This window comes from Peromyscus californicus, unplaced genomic scaffold (assembly GCF_007827085.1).
Source record: "Peromyscus californicus insignis strain IS unplaced genomic scaffold, ASM782708v3 Scaffold_3__1_contigs__length_106647218, whole genome shotgun sequence".
Lineage (NCBI taxonomy): Eukaryota > Metazoa > Chordata > Mammalia > Rodentia > Cricetidae > Peromyscus > Peromyscus californicus.
The window spans coordinates 73,187,269-73,206,660 of record NW_026294551.1 but is presented as its reverse complement, the minus strand read 5'-3'; the positions used below and the strand labels follow the sequence as shown (position 1 = coordinate 73,206,660).

General features: G+C 41.9%; 1 protein-coding gene and 1 long non-coding RNA gene across 5 annotated transcripts in view; both read left to right on the top strand.

Annotated features, from left to right (window-relative positions):
- On the top strand, nucleotides 1–9,999 carry LOC128122471 (uncharacterized). Its single transcript, XR_008222443.1, has 2 exons — nucleotides 1–4,831; nucleotides 6,155–9,999. It is a non-coding gene; the product is annotated as an uncharacterized LOC128122471 (long non-coding RNA).
- Nucleotides 1–19,392, top strand: part of Rnf130 (ring finger protein 130) — a 110,461-nt gene that overhangs the window by 51,052 nt on the left and 40,017 nt on the right. For all 4 annotated transcript variants that reach the window (XR_008222442.1, XM_052758074.1, XM_052758077.1 and 1 more), the window contains exons 4-5: nucleotides 13,705–13,776; nucleotides 15,328–15,410. Coding sequence is in view for 3 of the 4 variants with exons in the window: in XM_052758074.1 (XP_052614034.1) it covers nucleotides 13,705–13,776; nucleotides 15,328–15,410 (155 nt within the window). In the remaining variant the exon portion in view is untranslated. The remainder of the gene's footprint in view (nucleotides 1–13,704; nucleotides 13,777–15,327; nucleotides 15,411–19,392) is intronic.

The following is a 19,392-nucleotide window of genomic DNA, read 5'->3' as shown; positions in this document are numbered from 1 at the left end:
TAACTAGTACTCTAACCAGCCATAATCCGTGAAGACCCTATGATCATGCAGCTTAAATACTTCTTTATATAATATATTTAAAAACAAAACCAACAACAAAATAAAAACCTGTCAGGAGTGGTGGTGCATACCTGTGATCCCTGCACTCAGGAGTTTGAGGCCCGCTGGGCCACACAATGAGTTCCAGGCCAGTCTGAGCTAAACTCCATTTCAGTTTAAAAAAAAAAGAAGAAGAAAGAAAGAAGACATTACTTCACATAACCACAGTATGATTATCAAAGTCAGTAAATGAACTTTTTTTGACACATTTCTTAACCTATAGGCTCTCAGATTCTCCAGCTCTGCTCAAATGTGTTCTTGGTAGCAAAGAAAATCCCAGGTTGGCTAGGTCAGAATGTGGGTTACTTCGGTTGTGCTGTCTTTTTACTAACACTGGCATCTCAGGAGAGCACAGGTCAGGTGTTTTGTACTTGTCAGTGTGACGTGTCTCATGGCTCCATCCAGACTGTCTGCATTTTGTCAGCTTCACCAGCTCTCTTTGAAGTATTAAGGTAATGGTAACCTTGCTGTGATTGATCAGAAGCAGTAGAGATCCATTTCCCCAATCATGGCCTCTTGCCTCACTGTAGTAATATCATAGCACAGGTCCACTGCTATTGCTGAGTCCACTGATGTCTTCAGAGCTGTCCTGTGTAATTTGTGCTCATTTATGTGCATGTGTGCTTCTGGTCAACTCCATCACATGCAGAGTCATGAGCTCACCACAGTCAAGCTGTACAGAAAAGGTCATCTGTTGTCTCATAGCCAGAGACTCCCTCTTCCCCTAGCCCTTCACCACCACTAACCTGTTCCCCATCTCTGGTGTTGTCATTTCAAGAATGTTGTATAGCCAGGTGGTGGTGGTGGTGAGTGCACTGGGAGGCAGATCTCTGTGAGTTCAAGGCCAGCCCTCGTCTACAGAGAACTAGTTCCAGGACAGCCAGAGCTATCAGAGCTATGCAGAGAAAACTGTCTTGAAAAACAAAACAAAAAGGAGTGTCATATGCACTTTACCTGGAGAGCTAGGTGTCTTCATCTTCATTCAGCATGGTTCTCTTGAAGTCCTAAGTCTTTACGAGCTGCGTACATCAGTAACTTTTTTTATTGGTGAGTAGTATTCCATAGTGTGAATGTACTCTAATTTACTTAGCCACTCACTCATTGAAGGATAGCTGAATTATTTTCAATTTGAGGATGTAAGAAAACAGCTATGAATACTTGTGTACAAGTTTTTGTCTGACCATGAGTTTTTATTTCCTGGAATAAAAATACAACTTCTGAACACAATGTAAGTAAATGTTTAGTTTTTTAGGTTTTTTTTTTCTTGTTTGTTTTTCAAGACAGGGTTTCTCTGTGTAACCCTGGCTGTCCTGGAACTTGCTCTGTAGACCAGGCTGGTCTCAAACTCACAGAGCTCCGCCTGCCTCTGCCTCCTAAGAGCTGGGATTAAAGGTGTGTGCCACTACCACCTGGTGGCTAGTTTAGTATTTAAAAAAAAAAAAAAAAAAAGACGTCCTTTTCCAAAGTGGCTTCATCATTTTACATTCTGCTGGCAGTGTGTGGCTGATCCAGTTCCTCCATGTCTTGACAGCATTTGGTATACATTTCTCTTTTTGTTACTGTAATGTCCATTTCTCCAGTGGTCATAATTGAACATCTTGCATACGTGCATGTGTGATTGTTCTGTGTAAGTACATATGCATATATGTGGAAGGCAGAGGTCAGAATTGAGTGTGCTGGGGTTACAGACGGGTCCCACTGCACCCAGGTTTGTGGCTGCTGAGATGCAGATGCAGGGCCTCATGGTTGTGTGGCAGACACTGTGCTGACAGCTATCTCCCCACCCGGGTCACCCTTTCCAGTGTTTCAGGGAAATGTCCACTTGAGTCTGTTGCCATTTTCTTCCTGGGTTGTTTGTCTTTTACTGTTAAGGATTTTTTAAGAGATTTTATTTATTTATAATTTATATGTTTGCCTGGATGTATGTTTGTGTACCACGTGCATATACTGCTCAAGGAGGCCAGGGAGGGTGTCAGATTCTCTGGAGCTGGAGTTACAGGCAGTTGTGAGCCATCATATGGGAAACAGGAATCAAACTCAGGTTTTCTGGAAGAGCAGCCAGTGCTCTTACCACTGAGCCAGCTTTCTGGCTCCCTGCTATTGAGTTTTTAGACTCTGTGTATTGTAGAGATAGTAGTGCTTTGCAGGTGCTTTCTTCCTGCTCTATACTTCGTCTAGTCAACCACTTTAACAGTCTTGAAAGACAAAGTGTTGGGGGGTTTTCTAATTTTGATAAAGTTTAATTTGTGAATTTTCCCTTGAAATTGTACTTTGGGTATCAATTGTAAAAAGCTCTTTGTCTCACAAAGATTTTCTCCTTGCTTCTGAATGTTTAAAGTATTTATTACATTTTAGAGTCAAGTCTACAGTTCATTGGTCTGAAGCTGCTTCTCTTCTGATGCAAGTATTTTGTGCTATAAACTTCTCTCTGCACTTCTGAAGAAATGCTAAGGCTCTGCCTCACAAATTTTGACATGGGCTTTCATCAGTTCCTCATTCTCCTCCCTCAGGCCCCCCAGTGCTGGGAAGGTAGCCGTGCACCAGCGCTCAGCCTCGTGTGTTTTTTCATTTGACACTTCTTCTTTAACCTGTGTGTTAAGAAGTGCTTCATTCCCCTTGTTTACAGAGTCTGCTGTGAAGGAGTGCTAATGATGCCTGTTTGCTTGCATTATGATCAGAGAAAGACTTTCAGTTCTTTTCTAATTCTTAGACTTGCTTGTGACCCATGTATGGTTAATCATGGTGCTTAATGTATGCAGAAGAGCATGTGTGCTCTGCCGTTGGGGCACATCCTGGAGAAGTCAGCTCAGTGCACTCCGCTTGCTCCTGTGAGCAGGTAGGGTTGGGAGATCACCTTCCCACTGAGGGCACCTAGTGCCAGATTCGGGGGAAGAGTAAAATTTTCTCTTTGGCATTTGGCTAAAATAGAGCAGACAGTGTTCTGAAGGTTTTCTGACATGAGTTCCCTCTTTTCCAGGTGTTTTGATTAGGACAATCAGGCTTCTCTTTGGCTGATCCTGCAGGCAGTTCTGGGCTGAAGACTTCTGTAGCACATTGTTGGGAATCGGTGGGGCAGGGCAGTAAGGGAGCCCAGAGAGCTCAGCACCCAGTGTCCCCATTCAAGGCCAAGGCCCTAGACAGCCCTTCCTCTTTCCCTGGAATGACAGTATGCGCTAGCTTTAAAAAAGAAAAAAAAAAAAAAGATTGAAGATTTGGGTTTATTATTATTAAATACCATATGAATAATTAATAAATATTATTAAATGCCATATGGAACACCAAAAGTAGAATAATCAGGAGTTCTTCTGAAAACATTTTAATCAGAAAACCAATGATAATATCAGAGCTGAATGGGGCACATCCAAAGGCCTTTGAAACACTCACAGTTGTCCTGGGAGCCTGGTATTTGATGATCTCGCATTAATTAGCACCCTCCGTGGGGCCTGTATGTGACGAAGGAGTAAAAACCTCACCATCTGCCACAGGCCACAAAGGATGCTTGTTTCCTAGCGTTTGTTGCAGCTCCTTTCAAAGCATCCCTCTCCAGACAATACTTTAGTCGAAAGTGATGTTCTGACCTTTTTTCCTCCTTCCGTTTTCCCTAAGGTTGAGAAATGCTTGATGAAATTTTTATGTGGCTTAAAAAGCTTAGCTCATTAAAGTTTAATGTGAAGGTGGCACCAGCTGAACTGGTTGGAACCTTAGGCTGTTTTAAAAAGAAGCCTGAACTATTAGCAAGAAAAAAGCTGAACTGAAGGGAAAACTGAGATTTCCTCACAGAATTCTGTCTTGATGCTATTCTTTCTACAAAACATGCTACTCAGGAGAGCCACACATTCTGAGTAACTTGGCCACCATGGAGCAGTAGTTACACTGCAGATCATTGTACATGTAGTATGACAACCACTGCTGAGCCTGTAGTGTGTCTTCCTGAAAAACTATTGTGTGGATACCAAGATGATATGTAAATTTAGACCTGCTTCTTGTGTGTATGTGTACCCACACACACTCATACACACACACACACACACACACACACACACACACACACACACACACACTACCACAAGAATGTGGAGGTCAGAGGACAACTCTCAGGAACTGGTTCTCTCCTCTACCTTGGGTTCTAGGGATTGAACTCCTGTCATCAGGCTTGTACAGCAAAGACCTTTCACCATGAACTCACAAGCCTAGCTTAGACCTTTGAATCATTCAGTGACAGTTATTTTATACCAGAAGTAGATGTCTGGTACTTTTATATTGAAAGGGTTCATGAAGATTTTTTGAGAGATGTCAATTTTTAAAAACAATCCAATGATTAATATTGTGCCTTTGTATTAGACCTTTAGTCACCGTGACAGAGTAACTGACACACACAAGGGAGGAAAAAGAGTCTGCGTTCCCAGTGTCAAGTGTAAGTCCATCATCACAGGGGCCATTGCCTGTAGGCCTGTGACAAAGAAGCAGGAGGGGGCTGGAGAGATGGCTCAGAGGTTAAGAGCACCGACTGCTCTTCCAGAGGTCCTGAGTTCAATTCCCAGTACCCACATGGTGGCTCACAACCATCTGTAATGAGATCTGGCACCCTCTTCTGTATACATAATAAATAAAATAAATCTTTAAAAAAAAAAAAAAAAGAAGAAGAAGAAGAAGCAGGAGGAAGGACATGGCTCACATCGTGACAACCAGCAAGCAAAGAGGAGAGACAGGACACCGACAAGGCACCCTTCAGGTCAGGTGTAGTGGTGTGTACGTGCTTAGAGACGGAGGAAGCAGCTAGTCAAGGTTGTCCTTGTCTACATAGTAAGTTTGAGACCAGCCTGGGCTCTGTGAGAGGAAAAAAAGATACCTTCAACTCCTAGTGGCCTGCTTCCTCCAGTTAGGCCCTGCTTTCCTTTCTACAGTCTCACCATCTCCAGATAGTCTGTTCAGATTCCATTCCATCAGTGGAGTGCTTAAACAACTGATTAGGTCAGAGCCTTGATAACCTCATCCTCTGTAGAGATGCATCATAGACACTCAGCGGTGTGCAGTACTCATTTCCTAGGCATCTCCCAATCCACTCAAGTTGTCAAGATTAAACAGCAGTCTTTAATCCTAAAGCAGTCAAATTTGATTCCTAAAGCAGTCAAATAAAATTGTTATTTTAGTGGTGAAGAATAAACCAGATATAAATTTTTTTTCACAAGCTAACAACCTCCAAAGTTTAAAATACCTTCTTGGGAAATTTTCTTAGAAAATGCATATAAATTATCAAGTATTTAAACTTGTAAGTACTTTAATACTTGTTGCTTTAATATGCATATACAGTATTCTTGGCTTTGTGAATACCTCATGGTTACTGAAATAACCTTTTATTGCCCAATTTTGCCTTAGATAAGTATCAAATCAAGAATGCACCGTATGCCTGGTGTAGAAATACATTGAATTAAGCCAGACATGGTGGTGCACACCTTTAATCCCAGCATTCAAGAGGAAGAGGCTCTGTGACTCCGAGAGTAGGCTGGTCTACAAAGCAAGTTCTAGGACAGCCAGGACTACACTGGGAAACCTTGTATCAAAAACAAATAAAAATATATATTGAATTTCCCTGCATCAGGAAAACTAATGCTTTGCACTTATACAGTTAATCTTTGAAAATGACAGGTTTTACCACTTTCTAAAGTGGGGTAGATGGAAATGGTGTATATATTGTAAAGATTTTTCTCCGTTGAAAGATTCTATGATCAAAAAAGAGATTTATCATTTTAAGATGGTAGAGTGAATTTTTTATGTTTCTTCAGGAATTAACAATTTCTGAAGAATTGGGAAAGGATATAATTTGAGCAAAGTAGTTAGTATTTTGTCATTTGTTTTAGATATTGCAAATACTCAGATACCTTCTTTTTCATGTCTCACTCTAATGATCAGTTTATGTAAACAACTAATAATACTTTCCATAGAGAGACTTTGTACCTTCTAAATGCTATACACGAGCTTACGGTTTTTGTTTTTGTTTTTCTGTTTTAAGATCAGGGTGTTGTGAAGACATTCATTGTAAATCTTTATGATTTAGCAAAGAGCCTGCCTGGCGTGTCACACTGAGTTGGTGCAAATAGAGAGTGAGCTTCCGCTCTTCTGAGAAGGCAGACAGGTGTCACCCAAGCGCTGTGTGTAGAGTTCCTGTTTGGAGGCAGTGATGTTGCTCTTGGTGAGTCAGACACTTCACAGAGGACGTAGTGATGTTTGAGCGGAATTTCATTTCAGAGAATGGGAAAGACTTCATCAGACAGGCTGAAGGGAAATTTCAGGAGTGGATCATTTTCCACAAAGAAAAGGAGAGTTGAGTAGCGGAACATTGAGAAGGTAGGAAAGAAAAACGGGGCCTGTGAGCCAGTGTTAGATGGGAAAATTGACTACAGTGGAGTTGAATCACAGGCTGAGGAGTTTGGGGTTTTATTCTCTAAGAAGTAAGGGATCAACCAAGGTTTTCTAAAGGTACAATAATGCTAAATATTTTCCCAGCCAAGGATGGTAGAAACTGTATTCTGGAGACAGAAGCAGGAAGATCAGGAGTTCAAGGCCAGCCTGATCTACATGAGCCCCTCTTTAAATAAAAAGAAAAAAAAGGAAACTTTCTCATGACAGGAGAGACTTAAAGGAGAAAACGAAGAGCGAAGGCAGAAGATTAGTAAAGCAGATGTGTAGAGGTCAGGGAACAATTAGGGCAAGGGAAACAGTTCCTGAAAAAAACAGACGCTGGAGACAAAAAGAAAAAAGTGGTAGTGATGAAAAAGTAAATGAAAGATGCAGACAGGATGGTCTGAATCCAGAGGAAATGAGATTCATCGCCCCTGGATTTCACCAGTGTTTCAAAGAGAAGGCCCTACTGTGTGCTGATAGAGACCTAGTTCTGTATCTGTGGGAAAGCTCTGATGACTGGAAGCCCTGATACCTCATCAGAGTGACCTGTCCTCAAAACAGTGATCCTGGATGAATTCTTGTCCGATTAATGTTGTGTGAGTTGTTTTAGGCTGGTCATTGGGTAGCACTTGCCACCAAACCTGGCAGCCTGAGTTCAATCCCCTCAACCCCCATGGTAGAGCAGAGGACTGATTTCCATATGTGTGCCATGATGAATGAGCACATGCACGTGTATACACACACATACTCACACAATAAATAAATAAATAAATAAGTTAAGCAGTATGAATGGTTTGAAGTTGTCCTACCAATTTAAACCATTTTTGATACTTTGCATTCAAGTACAGAAGTGGCTCAGCAGTTAGAGTTTTTGCTGTGTAAGCAAGAGGACTGGAGCTTGCATCCCAGCACCCACACGAAAGCCAGGTGTGAGCTCCTGTACCCTGGTAACCCAAACATGGATCAGAGACAGGCAGATCCCAAATGCACAGTGGCCAGCAAGCCTAGCTTGGTGGGGCCCAGGTTCAGTAAGAGGCCTTGTCTCAAGGTGGACAGCAAGAGGAAAGATGCCCAATGTCATCCTCTGACCTCCACACATACATACATAGACAAGCACATCTGTACATACGTATATGCCACACACAAATTACATAAATGATAAGTAAGTAAAATGAATAGAGAGCACCTTAAAATGAACTGTATATAATCTTGAAAATGTTAAATACTCAACCTCCTTCATAGGTTAGATATATGATAAGACCATATTGAAATAGCATTTCTTATTGTTCCATTTGCCAAAGAAATCTAAAATTTGATGACATGCTTTCTTGGCAAGGTTGTAAAGAAAACAGATACTCTTGTAGGTTGATAATAGTTCTTAGGAGGCAATTTATGATACCTAGCACAATTATATGAGCGATTATCCTTTGTCTTAGCCTCACATCAGACTAGTAGTCTAGCCTGATGATAAATTTACAGATGATAAAAATAGTAGCAGTACCAGGTGTTGGTAGCTCACCCCTTTAATCCCAGCACTTGGGAGGCAAAGGCTGGTGGATCTCATGAGTTCGAGGCTAGCCTGGTCTATGGAGCAAGTTCCAGGATAGGACTACACAGAGAAACCCTGTCTTGAAGAACAAACAAACAATAACAACAACAGATGCTAGCTGTGCTAGTCTGTTCATTTTAGTGTTGTTTACGAGAGCAAGACTTGAAATAACCAAATGTCCACCAGTAGATATCTGGTTGCTAAGGTAGTGCTCTACACAGCCAGCACTAAGTGCTTGGAGTCATCTATAGCTATAAATGTGAAGAGAGTGCTGACAGTCTCTGTGTGCTTCTGTCAAGCTGTCTCTAGGGTGTATTATTCAGGGAAAAGCAAGATATGCACTTGTAAGTAGAGGAAGGCTATGAAATTACATTCATATATATGGCTATATAAAGCATATGTATCTATCTACATGTATGTATACTTAACACATATATGTTTATTTTCAAATTGAAACAATGTAAGGATAAAACAGCAATTATTATTTGGGGAGGAAAGGAAATGGGATGAAAGAAACTGGAAGTTAAACTTCCTGTACTTCATGTCATGATTTTGAGTTTAGAATCACATGTTTCACATGTTTTAATTGCTAGAATAAATGGGAGGTTGTGTGATGGCATATATTTGTAGTCCAGCTACTCAGGAGGCTGAGGCAGGAGGATTGCTTTGTGTCCAGAGGTTGAGGCCAAGTCAGCCTGGAAAACACAAATGAATAAGTAAGAATTTTTAAAAAGGTAAACAAATGACTATTTGAGACGGTGGCCCAAGTGCAGCGACAAGACACTGTCAGAGAATCTGTGTTAATATAGTGTTTTTATTCAGATCCCAGTCACCTGCTCATTCCTCCTGGATCCACCCACCAACTTCCAGCTTCCTGTCCTCTTTAAAGAACTCTGTATCCAGTTTGTGCTAGATGTGGAGCGATCCACCAGAGCATGCTTGACCTACCAGGGACCACATCCTTATGAAAACTGTCTCTCCCTCCCCCAGAAGCCATCAGCTTGTCAGTACCTCCTCAGCTAGGAATGGGGGCTCGTGAACCCTTTCCCTCCCCATGCTTGTAGGTGGATTTTTCGTTGAGACCGTTGACGCTCCAATAATGACATGGAGATTTACTATTAATTATGAAAGCCTGGCTGATAGCTTAGGTTTATTTCTAACTAGTTCTTATAACTTAAATTAATCCATTTCTATTAATTTACTTCCTGCCTGTAGCTTTATTACCTCATCTCTGTATTGTCCGTCCTGTTGGCTCAGTGTCTCCTGGTGTCTCCGTCTTTCTTCCTAGCATCCACTATGCCTGGAAATCCTGTCTAGCTATTGGCCATTCAGCTTTTTATTAAACTAATCAGAGTAACACATCTTCACAGTGTACAAAAAGATGATCCCACAACACGTGCTCGAATATTGACTGGCTTGATCTTGTACCAACAACCAGAGCTCCTGTGAACTCACGAGTGTTAGTCCTGTCGTGTCAAAGAAACACTGTTTCACTTCAAGGAACTTTTTTACAGATTGATTGATTTTTATTTTATGTATGGCAGTGTTTGTATATATGCCTGTATGGCACCACATGTGTGCTTAGTGCCCTCAGAAGTCTGAAGAAGGCAAGGGCATTGGATACCCTGGAACCAGGGTTATTGATGACTATGAACTTGTATGTCAGTGCTGGGAACTAAACAGGTCTTCTGTGAGAGCAACAAGGACTCTTAACTGCTGAGCCATCTCCAGCTCCAAAGGAACTTTTTGTAGTAGTACATTTCTTTTGGAGTATAACAAAAGTAAAATTGATAATTCTAGATTATATCAAAAGCAAGGATACAGCCAACAGATTAGAAAGGCATCCATGAAATGTAATGGAATTGTAACTTGTAGATTTTATAAAGGATTAAAACACAGACTATATAAAGATCTCCTCCTACATTTCATTAACAAAAAAAAAAGATTTAGCCGGGCGGCGGTGGCGCACGCCTTTAATCCCAGCACTCGGGAGGCAGAGCCAGGCGGATCTCTGTGAGTTCGAGGCCAGCCTGGACTACCAAGTGAGTTCCAGGAAAGGCGCAAAGCTACACAGAGAAACCCTGTCTCAAAAAAACCAAAAAAAAAAAAAAAAAAAAAAAAAAAGATTTAAAAAACAGGCAAAAGACACGAATACAAACTTCTCCAAAGAGAATATGAAATGGCCAGTAGGCAGATTTAAAAAATGCTCAGCCATCTAATTAGGAAGATACAAATGAAAGCCATGTTGTTCTTCATATCAGGATGCTTAGAGAGAAAGAGAGAGAGAGAGAGTTATAAAAACAGAAAATAACAGCTACTGGCGTGGATACAAGGAATGTAACGGTAGTGCATTGCCAATAGATAAATTGATGTGTCCACTATGGAAACACAATATGACAATTTCTAAAAATGATAGACATTAGCAGGAATTTAGATATATTTGTAGCATCATAATCCACATTAGTTAAAAAGTAGAGGCAGTTCCAGAGTTTATCTACACATGAATGGCTGAATAAAATGTGATATGAACTGGGCATAATGGCACATGCCTATAAATCCAGCACTTGCTAAGCTTAGGCAGAGATTGTCAAATGTGATACCAGCATAAGGAGTACATAGCAAGAGCCTTTGTCAAGAAAATTTGTATATACATACAGTAGGATGTCACTCAGCTTCAGAAAGGAAGGGAATTCTGAGGCGTGCTACCATAGCAGTGAACCTTGGAAAATACACTGGTTACAAATAGTGTGTGATTCCTTTTCTATAAGCTACCTAGAATAATCACAATCATCATAGTAATTACCAAGAGCTGTATGAGTGAGTTTGGATGCACTGCCACAAATATACTTAATTTACTGAGCCACATACTTTAAAAGTAGTTAAGATTGTAAATTTTATGCTACATACATGTTAACCACAATTTTTAATTTTTAAAAAAATCTGAAATTCAGGACAGAGCTAGGGCTATTACACAGAGAAACACTGTCTTGAAAAACCAAATATATATGTGTGTATGTATATTATTATATCTAATAATATAGTATATATAATATATATGCATAAGACTAAGGAGATATTTCAGGAGCATGGTGCATGTATAATAAGTGTTAATGTAAATAGGTAAAAAGACTGGAACAAGCCATACCTTTGTAACACAAATTAAAATAAATTTTCAAGTGGTTACATTAATGCCAGAGTAAATTTCAGAGCACAGCTGTCACTGGGGATTGAAGTTGGGTTTTTTTTGTTTGTTTGTTTGTTTATGTGTAGTAGCCCTAGCTGTCCTGGAACTAGCTCTGTAGACCAAGCTGGCCTCGAACTCACAGAGATCCGCCTGTCTCTGCCTTCCAAGTACTGGGATTAAAGACCTATACCACCATCACCACCACCACCCAGCTTGAAGTTATTCTTTTTTGTTTTGTTTTGTTTCTGTTTTTCGAGACAGGGTTTTTCTGTGTAGCTTGGGAGCCTGTCCTGGAACTCGATCTGTAGACCAGTCTGGCCTTGAATTTACAGAGATCCGCCTGCCTCTGCCTCCCGAGTGCTGGGATTAAAGGCATGCGCCACCACCGCCTGGCTTGAAGTTATTCTTTTTTTTTTTTTTTTTTTTTTTTTTTTTCTGGAGCTGAGGACCAAACCCAGGGCCTTGTGCTTGCTAAGCAAGCGCTCTACCACTGAGCTAAATCCCCAACCCCGAAGTTATTCTTAATAAAGCAGTCACTTAAACAAGAAGACATCACAGTCTTGAATGCTTAGTAACAAAACTTTAAAAACAGGAGGTGAGAACTGCTGGCCTGCCTTCTCAGTCACTGAAGGATAGACAGCCAGAGAGCAGCTAGTGTAGAAAAGACTTATATGGCCAGCTGATTTAGCCTGGTTAACATTTGTAGAGAACTCCGTCCAACAAAACAGACTCTACGTTCTATTGAAGTACATTCTAGGCCGTAGAACAACGGAGGCAAGTTTACACAAAATATGATTTGTCCACTGACCACTTGAAATTAAATAAATCAATAGCAGAAAAATCTCAGGAACCCCCAAATATGTAAAAAATTAACCCATGGTCTTAGGAAAATCAAAAGAGAAAATGTAAACCATTTGAACTGAATGAAAAGCAAAACAGTCCATCAAAATTAGAATGATATCTCTAACACAGTGCATGAAAATAAACTGTGAGCTCTAGCCACAGGGTTTTAACATGTTTTTAAATGACTATCACATGTACCCCTTAAATGTATGTACTTTAAGTCCATTATATCACTATAAGGCTGGTTGTTTATTTTCAAGTATTGTAGATGGGACTCAGGCTAAAAGAGACTTGAGAAACATAGCAACTAAATAATATTTAGACTTTACATGTTGATTCATACAAGCCAGCTACCAAAAGACGTTCAGGGGCCTCCAGATGATGGTTCAGCAATTAAGAGCATTTACTAAGTAGAATAGTACCATCAAACAAAAGCCCCTGTCAGAGATGACAAATGAAGACTGGATGAAGTGACAAGTCGGTAGCCTTGCAATACAGGGGGATTGTTAGATGAGATTACAAGTAAAATATTGATAGTTAAAGCTGGGTGATAGATACACAGGTGTTCAGTAAATTATTTTATTTTGAATTTTAATTTTCCCATAATGCTCTCCTGTTTTTGTTTCCTTTTAAAGTCCTTACAGCCTTACAGTGTGAGGAGGTCTCCCTTGGTTTTTCCCCTCCCCATTCCTTCGGCTTTTTTATCTGCCACTGCTCAGTTTAAAATCGAATTGTATTTAGAGTGCTGCCTGAGACAATCTCAGTTTACGTCTATTATCCCGTTGTGAACTCAGACTCACAAAGCATTCTGAGTCTTCTGTCCAGAATCCCATCCTGTCCCTGGCTCCTTACTAGGGCCTCCTTGCCTAGTTTCCCGAGTCTTAGCGCTGGCATCACTTCCTCAAAGCCTTCCCTTCCCTGGCATTCTTTCTTCCCTATTCCATCCCCATCACCACATGCAATGTAGTCTTTGGTCATTTCCTAAATTCAGGTGGCTCCTTAAGGCTGCAGATTCACCGTCAGGTCATCTTTGGGTTGTTGGTGTCCAGCACTGCTGTTTGTGACTGGCAATGTTGGATAAGTACAGTTTTAGAAATTACCTGAGTTAAACTTAGACAAGCAAACACCTGAGATCACAGAAAATAGTGTGAGCTGAACCCGGAGTAGACTTGTTGCTATGTCTGTTCTCAGTGCTGTAATGAGAACTTAGTGGAGGCTTTGGAGGTTCTTTTTGCTAAGTTCATGTCCCTAACAGTGCTTATTCATAGAGGACACTGGGAAAGCTCTCGGGGCAAGAGTGGGACTCCAGAGGATGTAGCAGCACTGATAGCATGGCATCACACAGTACACAGAAACAGAAGTGACTGGGACACATAGTTTTCTCACCAAACACACTTTTGATTGAACTAGAATGAAGAATCTGTGGTATAACTGCCAGGTTTTTCATTTGTATTACTTTTCCAGAATTTACTTACATAATGTGACAGAAGTGGTCTAGGATAATAGAGACATAATATCTTTAATTATTTAAAATAAAGATCATGTGCTGACTTCAGCATCACATACTAAAATGAGGACCATTATTCAGAGATCTTCCATTTAATGTTTTTATTTTTTGTTTTCTTAGCGTCGTCTTGGAGACGCAGCCAAGAAAGCCATCAGTAAATTGACAACTAGAACGGTGAAAAAAGGCGATAAGGTACAGTAATGAATTACTTTCTTCTTTGAAGGCAGCTTGCTCATGCTTTGTCTGTCTGGAAAGCCTGCAGCTAGTCTCCAGCTTTCCTGAACGTCAGGTGCTCTTGCCATCAGTAGCATCAGTGACTACTCACAGTTAACATGACTGTTCCTCTCTAGTTTTCTACGGTTAAAGCCGAGCACACGTCTTCCAGGAGTTCTAATGAGACAATTTGCACCTAAAATAGCCAAGAGAAGTACATTTTCTTCTATTTCTTAGGACTGCCACGTCTGTTTGGGGTTTTGCTTCTTCTCAGTTAGGACCTACCTGAAGACCTTCCTTTCTAGTTTGTCAGCGTTGGGCCCAAAGGGGGCCAAGTCAAAGAGACAGCGACAAATGGCAGAGTTGAAACCTTGCATCAAAATCCCTAGGTAGAGCTCAAGTGCCAGTACCATCTTATTGTCAGTTTCTACATCAGTATATTCAAACTTAACCAGAATTAAAAAAAAAAAAAAAGAAATCTCAAAAGGTAAAAACCAAGACTATCTGGCACCCCACACCCAGTGCTAATATTTTAGCAGAGAGCTCTGGAAGGATATGTGGTCTCTATTTTTTGTGTTTTGCCACATTTTTTCTTTCACCGTTTTTATTCCTCTGCCTGTGAATACTGGAGCGAGTTGTCCTCAGCACAGCTGCAGAAGTAGAGACATTCTCACTGGGTGTCACTGCGCATACACTAAGGAAGGAAAGGACACTTGCAGGAAATAGAGGCTACATCAAGACAGCTGCACTTAACCCTAGACCAGTTCCTGGAACAAATACTTTCTTGGCTTGGCCAGCTGCTATTAATTAGAAAATCCTTGGATTTCATACAGCCTACCTATAGGTCCTCTACCCCTCCCCGGTACTAAATAATCTTTCCTTAAATCATGAAAGCTAGCACACTTTTTATACCCCCTGCACCTGCCAACCTAAGCCAACCTAATGGCTTCGGCTATTGGCATACTTGGCTTTATGACAGCTATAGGGAACCCTCCTCAGCTCAGAGGATGAAGGAAGTCAATTAACCTGGAGACCAAACAACTGGTTGGTCTTTCCTGATTCTTCATAAATACTCAATATTGAGTTAAACCAGTTACTGCCCCGAGTCTATGAGTTAGGACTATAACAGAGGAATCTACTCATCACTCCCCATTATTTGTAGCTGTGCTTTAGAAATTGATTGGCTGAATGAGCCTCTTGCTGAGGCTCTCAGTATTTTAGATTTTAACAGTGAAGCCTATTGAGACTAGGTGGTAATAAAGGAATTGGGGTAGACACATGATAATCCAAGGTGATCTGCTGTGAATTGTTGAAAACATAGAGCTCTGACTTATTCTAAGATATCATAAATAGAATTAGTATGGATTGTATGATTGTCTCATATGTAATTTGGGTCAACCTACTTAAGCAAATGAAAAGTTACTATTTTTCACTCCTTTCCCTTTGTGGCCATCTGCTTGCCGTAGAATTGTCTTAGCTGAGTTGTAGCTCTTGTGTGCACACGCTCAGCTCCTGTGCTTCTTGTTTCAGGAGACAGACCCAGACTTCGATCACTGTGCAGTCTGCATAGAGAGCTATAAGCAGAATGATGTTGTTCGGGTTCTCCCCTGCAAGTACGTCAGAGTTCTTTGTTTGAAAGGAGTGGTATTAATGTCTTGTGTGTCTCCCTTCCAGAGTGAGTATCTGCTTGCTTCTGTAAGCCACCTGACCAGTAGCTCTCCTGACGGGCTGAGGCCCAAGTGCTGGCAGTGGGAGACATGATTGACTCTGGCCAGTGTCTCTCCCAAGAATTGTTTGCATATGTGTATAAGAAACACGTGACAGGTGCCCGCCTTTAATACTAGCACTTGGGAAGCAGAAGCAGGTGGATCTCTCAGTTTGAAGCCAGCCTGGTCTACAAAGCGAGTTCCAGGACAGCCAGGGATATGGAAAGAAACCCTATTTAAAAAAAAAAGAAAGAAGCCGGGCGGTGGTGGCGCACGCCTTTAATCCCAGCACTCGGGAGGCAGAGCCAGGCGGATCTCTGTGAGTTCGAGGCCAGCCTGGTCTCCAAAGCGAGTACCAGGAAAGGCGCAAAGCTACACAGAGAAACCCTGTCTCGAAAAACCAAAAAAAAAAAAAAAAAGAAAGAAAGAAAAAGAAACAAACAGGCTGGAGAGATGGCTCAGTGGTTAAGAGCACTGGCTGCTCTTGCAGAGGTCCTGAGTTCAATTCCCAGCAACCACATGATGGCTCACAACCATCTATAGTGAGATTTGGTGCCCTCTTCTGGCCTGCAGGCATACATGCAGGCAGAGCACTGTATACAGTATAAATAAACCTTAAAAAAAGAAACAACCAACCAGACAGATGACAACACCTAGATCATAACCTACAAATTTATATTCAGTGACCCTCCTGGGCTAAGCTGTTAGCTCAGCCGTAGAGCACTTGCCTAGCATGTACCAAGTTGTGTGTTTGATCCCTAGTACAGACAAAAAAGCAAACACAAAACACTTTTTGTTTCATTCCATCTCCAATTAGAGTCCATTACCAAGCCCTCCCATGAGCCCTCCACCTGATCTACCTGGCTCTGGATTCCACTGTGGTAAGGACCTGAGTTAGGCAGAATGAGAGGACTGCTGTTTGCTTTATAGCTGCTCTGAGACAGTACACTGCTCTGTGCAGGTTACATACTGTTTCTCTGGTCCTCCCAACAATCCAAAGAGGGTGCCTCTCTCTTGTTATACTGGTTAGTCTTCCATTCTGTGGCAAAGGATCTGACACGGCTGCTGAAGAAAGGGGTTAGCTTAGAGAGTCTCGGAAGTTCTCTGTGCAGCATCCAGTGGGCCCTGTTGGGTTAGCCTCTGGTGAGCATGGTAGAGGGCAGCATACACAGTGGGAGTCCGTGTAGAAGCAAGAGGACAGGACAGCCCCACTTGCTGCTTTTGTAGCAGCCTCACAAGCACCACCAGAAGAGTCCCATAGGAAATACTTCACACCACCAGTAGCTTAGGACCTCCACTAGGTCCCATTCCCCAGAAGTTCTGCCTCCTACCAACTGTACCCTCCTGATGACCAAAGTTTTCACCACAGGGACTCTGGGAGGGACACTCAGACTACACCCAAACCGTAGCACCATTGTCCAGTGAAAGATAGTAAAGCCAGCAATGGATTCCAGGTTTGAAAATATGGCAGATCCAGTAAAGGGGTCTGACTTCAATAGTCATCATTCTTTACATAAGATCTCTAGCTAGCATCCTCCCTCTCTGTCTCTCTTTCTCCCTCTCTATCCTTGCCTCTCTTCTGAGGTATATCCCCAGCATTCTTTTTACTTTGAGACAGAATCTCATTAAGTTTCCCAGACTGACTGTGAACTCATTCTGTAGCCCAGACTGACCTTCAGCTTGACAAACTCATATTTCATTTTCCCAGGTAGCTGAGATTACAGGCCTGCACTACGAGGCTGGGCTATGCAAATTTCCTTTATAAGCATGTTGATTTCTACTATGGTTCTATGCCAAGCTAGGGAATATAGAACACAAGATATCCTGTTCTGTGTAAAATGCAAAGTCACCTACTAAGAAACCTAAAACCAAAGATTTCTACTTTCTTCTCTTAATCTCATGAAGATACTCACATGACCTTGCCTTGTGACCTTGTGACTGAATAAGATATTTATAGGCAGTTGTGTCTCCATGAAACTCCCAGTCCTATTTTACTTACTCAGAAAGTAACATTTTGTGCCTAGGAAATACACACAAAATAGATTACTTTTTTGTTTTTGTTTTAAATTTTTAATCCTGGATCTCCAGAAGAATGCTGTGTACAGAAATAGAAATCCAAGATTCTGGAATAAGCATTCCAATTCTAGGTTATGTAAAGGAAGATCTTACCCAGCTCAGTGTAAGCAACCATGTAGAAAATGAGGTACTGACCATTTTTCTTCATTCAGTTATTTAAAATCCAAATGTGTGAGTGAGGCTGAAGGAAATACATTTATGAAGCGAGTCGGGAGGGTTGGTGGGGTACATCAGAAAGCAAAGCCAGCAATGCCTGCTTTCCCAGGAGGAAGCTGAGAGTTAACTTTCTTGTCTTCCTGTCCCTGCACAGGAACCCAGGGACCCAGCTGGTACCTAAAGCAGAAAGGAAAAAAGTCATTCACTGTTGTTATTAAAATGAAAGTGTCTTCCTCAAGGGAGTCTGATCCTAAAATAGAGGACTCTGAGCTGCTTGCTCTCATTCTTGCCATCCCTAAAGCCTTGGTTTTTCAGGTTCATTCTGAGTGTGCTCTCTCTCCCTCCTTCCCTCCCTCTCACCCTCTTCCCCTCCCTCTCCTCCTTCCCCTCCCCCTCCCTCCCCCTCCCCCTCTGTTCCTCCCTTTCCTTCTCCCTCCCTCCCCCTTCCCCTCCCTCTCCCTCTCTTCCTCCCTCTCCCCAGTTTAACTCAGAGCTTTCTCAACCCGACTCCCTGTCAGATCAGTGAGCGACTTTATAAAGACCCTAAGTGGATCCCCGCCATACATCTTTATTTGAGTAAGTCCCTGAGTGATTCTGATACCACAGAGTCACACTCTCCCCTGAGGTCCACAGCCTTGTGGGACCTTAACTTTCTGCAGCTGACACAAGACAGCTGCTGCTTAGCCTTTGTGTTTGTGAGCTGCTTAAAAGAGTGCCAGTTTGCTCAAACTTGAGGGAGGTTTGGCACTCTAGTGCAGCACTATCCCCTCCACTGTCTGTCTGTCCGTCCCTTATGCTAGATGTGCTGCACTGGCTGTGTCTGTTCTCCATGGTGCTTTGCAGCCAGCTGCTCTCTCAAGTCTCTAAAGACTTCTCTCTAAACTGTAGTGTTTGGTCTGCTCAGAACATGTTGTCCCTCACCTTAACAACAGTGCCATCCTCAGGTGCAGTAAAAATTAACTTGTCCCATTGAGCAACTTTTTGTGACAACCTTTGGCCTCTACAGGGTTTCTCAGCCCTGGCACTGCTGACATTTCAATCAGATGAGTCTTTGTTTAAAGGAGAAGGTGAGGGAAGCTGTCCTGCATGTCACAGGACATTTAGCATTGTCCTTAGCCTCTGTCCACTACTCCCCAAAAGTACCTATACCACACAGTCTTGATAATTCAAATGTCTCCAGATGAGAATCACTGACCTAGAAGAGGTTAACCCAGGAAGTTCTTCTGACCCCAAGTCTTCTCCAAGCTTCAGTGACTTTCTAGTACCTGTGATAATTTTCCCTGGTGCTTCTGTTTGGTGTCTTTCCACCTGGAATACCCCTGCTTCCTTTTATCTGTATGGTCTTTGACCCTGAGCCTTCCCTGGATTTCTCCATTTCATGGCTCAGCACTTTTGCCCCTCACTGTCTCCACCTGGTCTTTGAACAGACTAGACAGAGTTCCACCCCTGGCTGGATGCCACGTGCTAACCAGAGCCTTTTTCCTATCCTTGTTGGCCCTCCCTGTTTACCACAGCAGTGTCTCTCTAAACAATTCCCTAACCCCATTGCTCTCACTCTCAGCCAAGTGAACTTGACAGTAATCAACTTCATAGAGAGAACAGTTGTTGGATTTCCCTGAGCTTTCTATCACCAGGCCTCCAGCATGTCTGCCTCTAT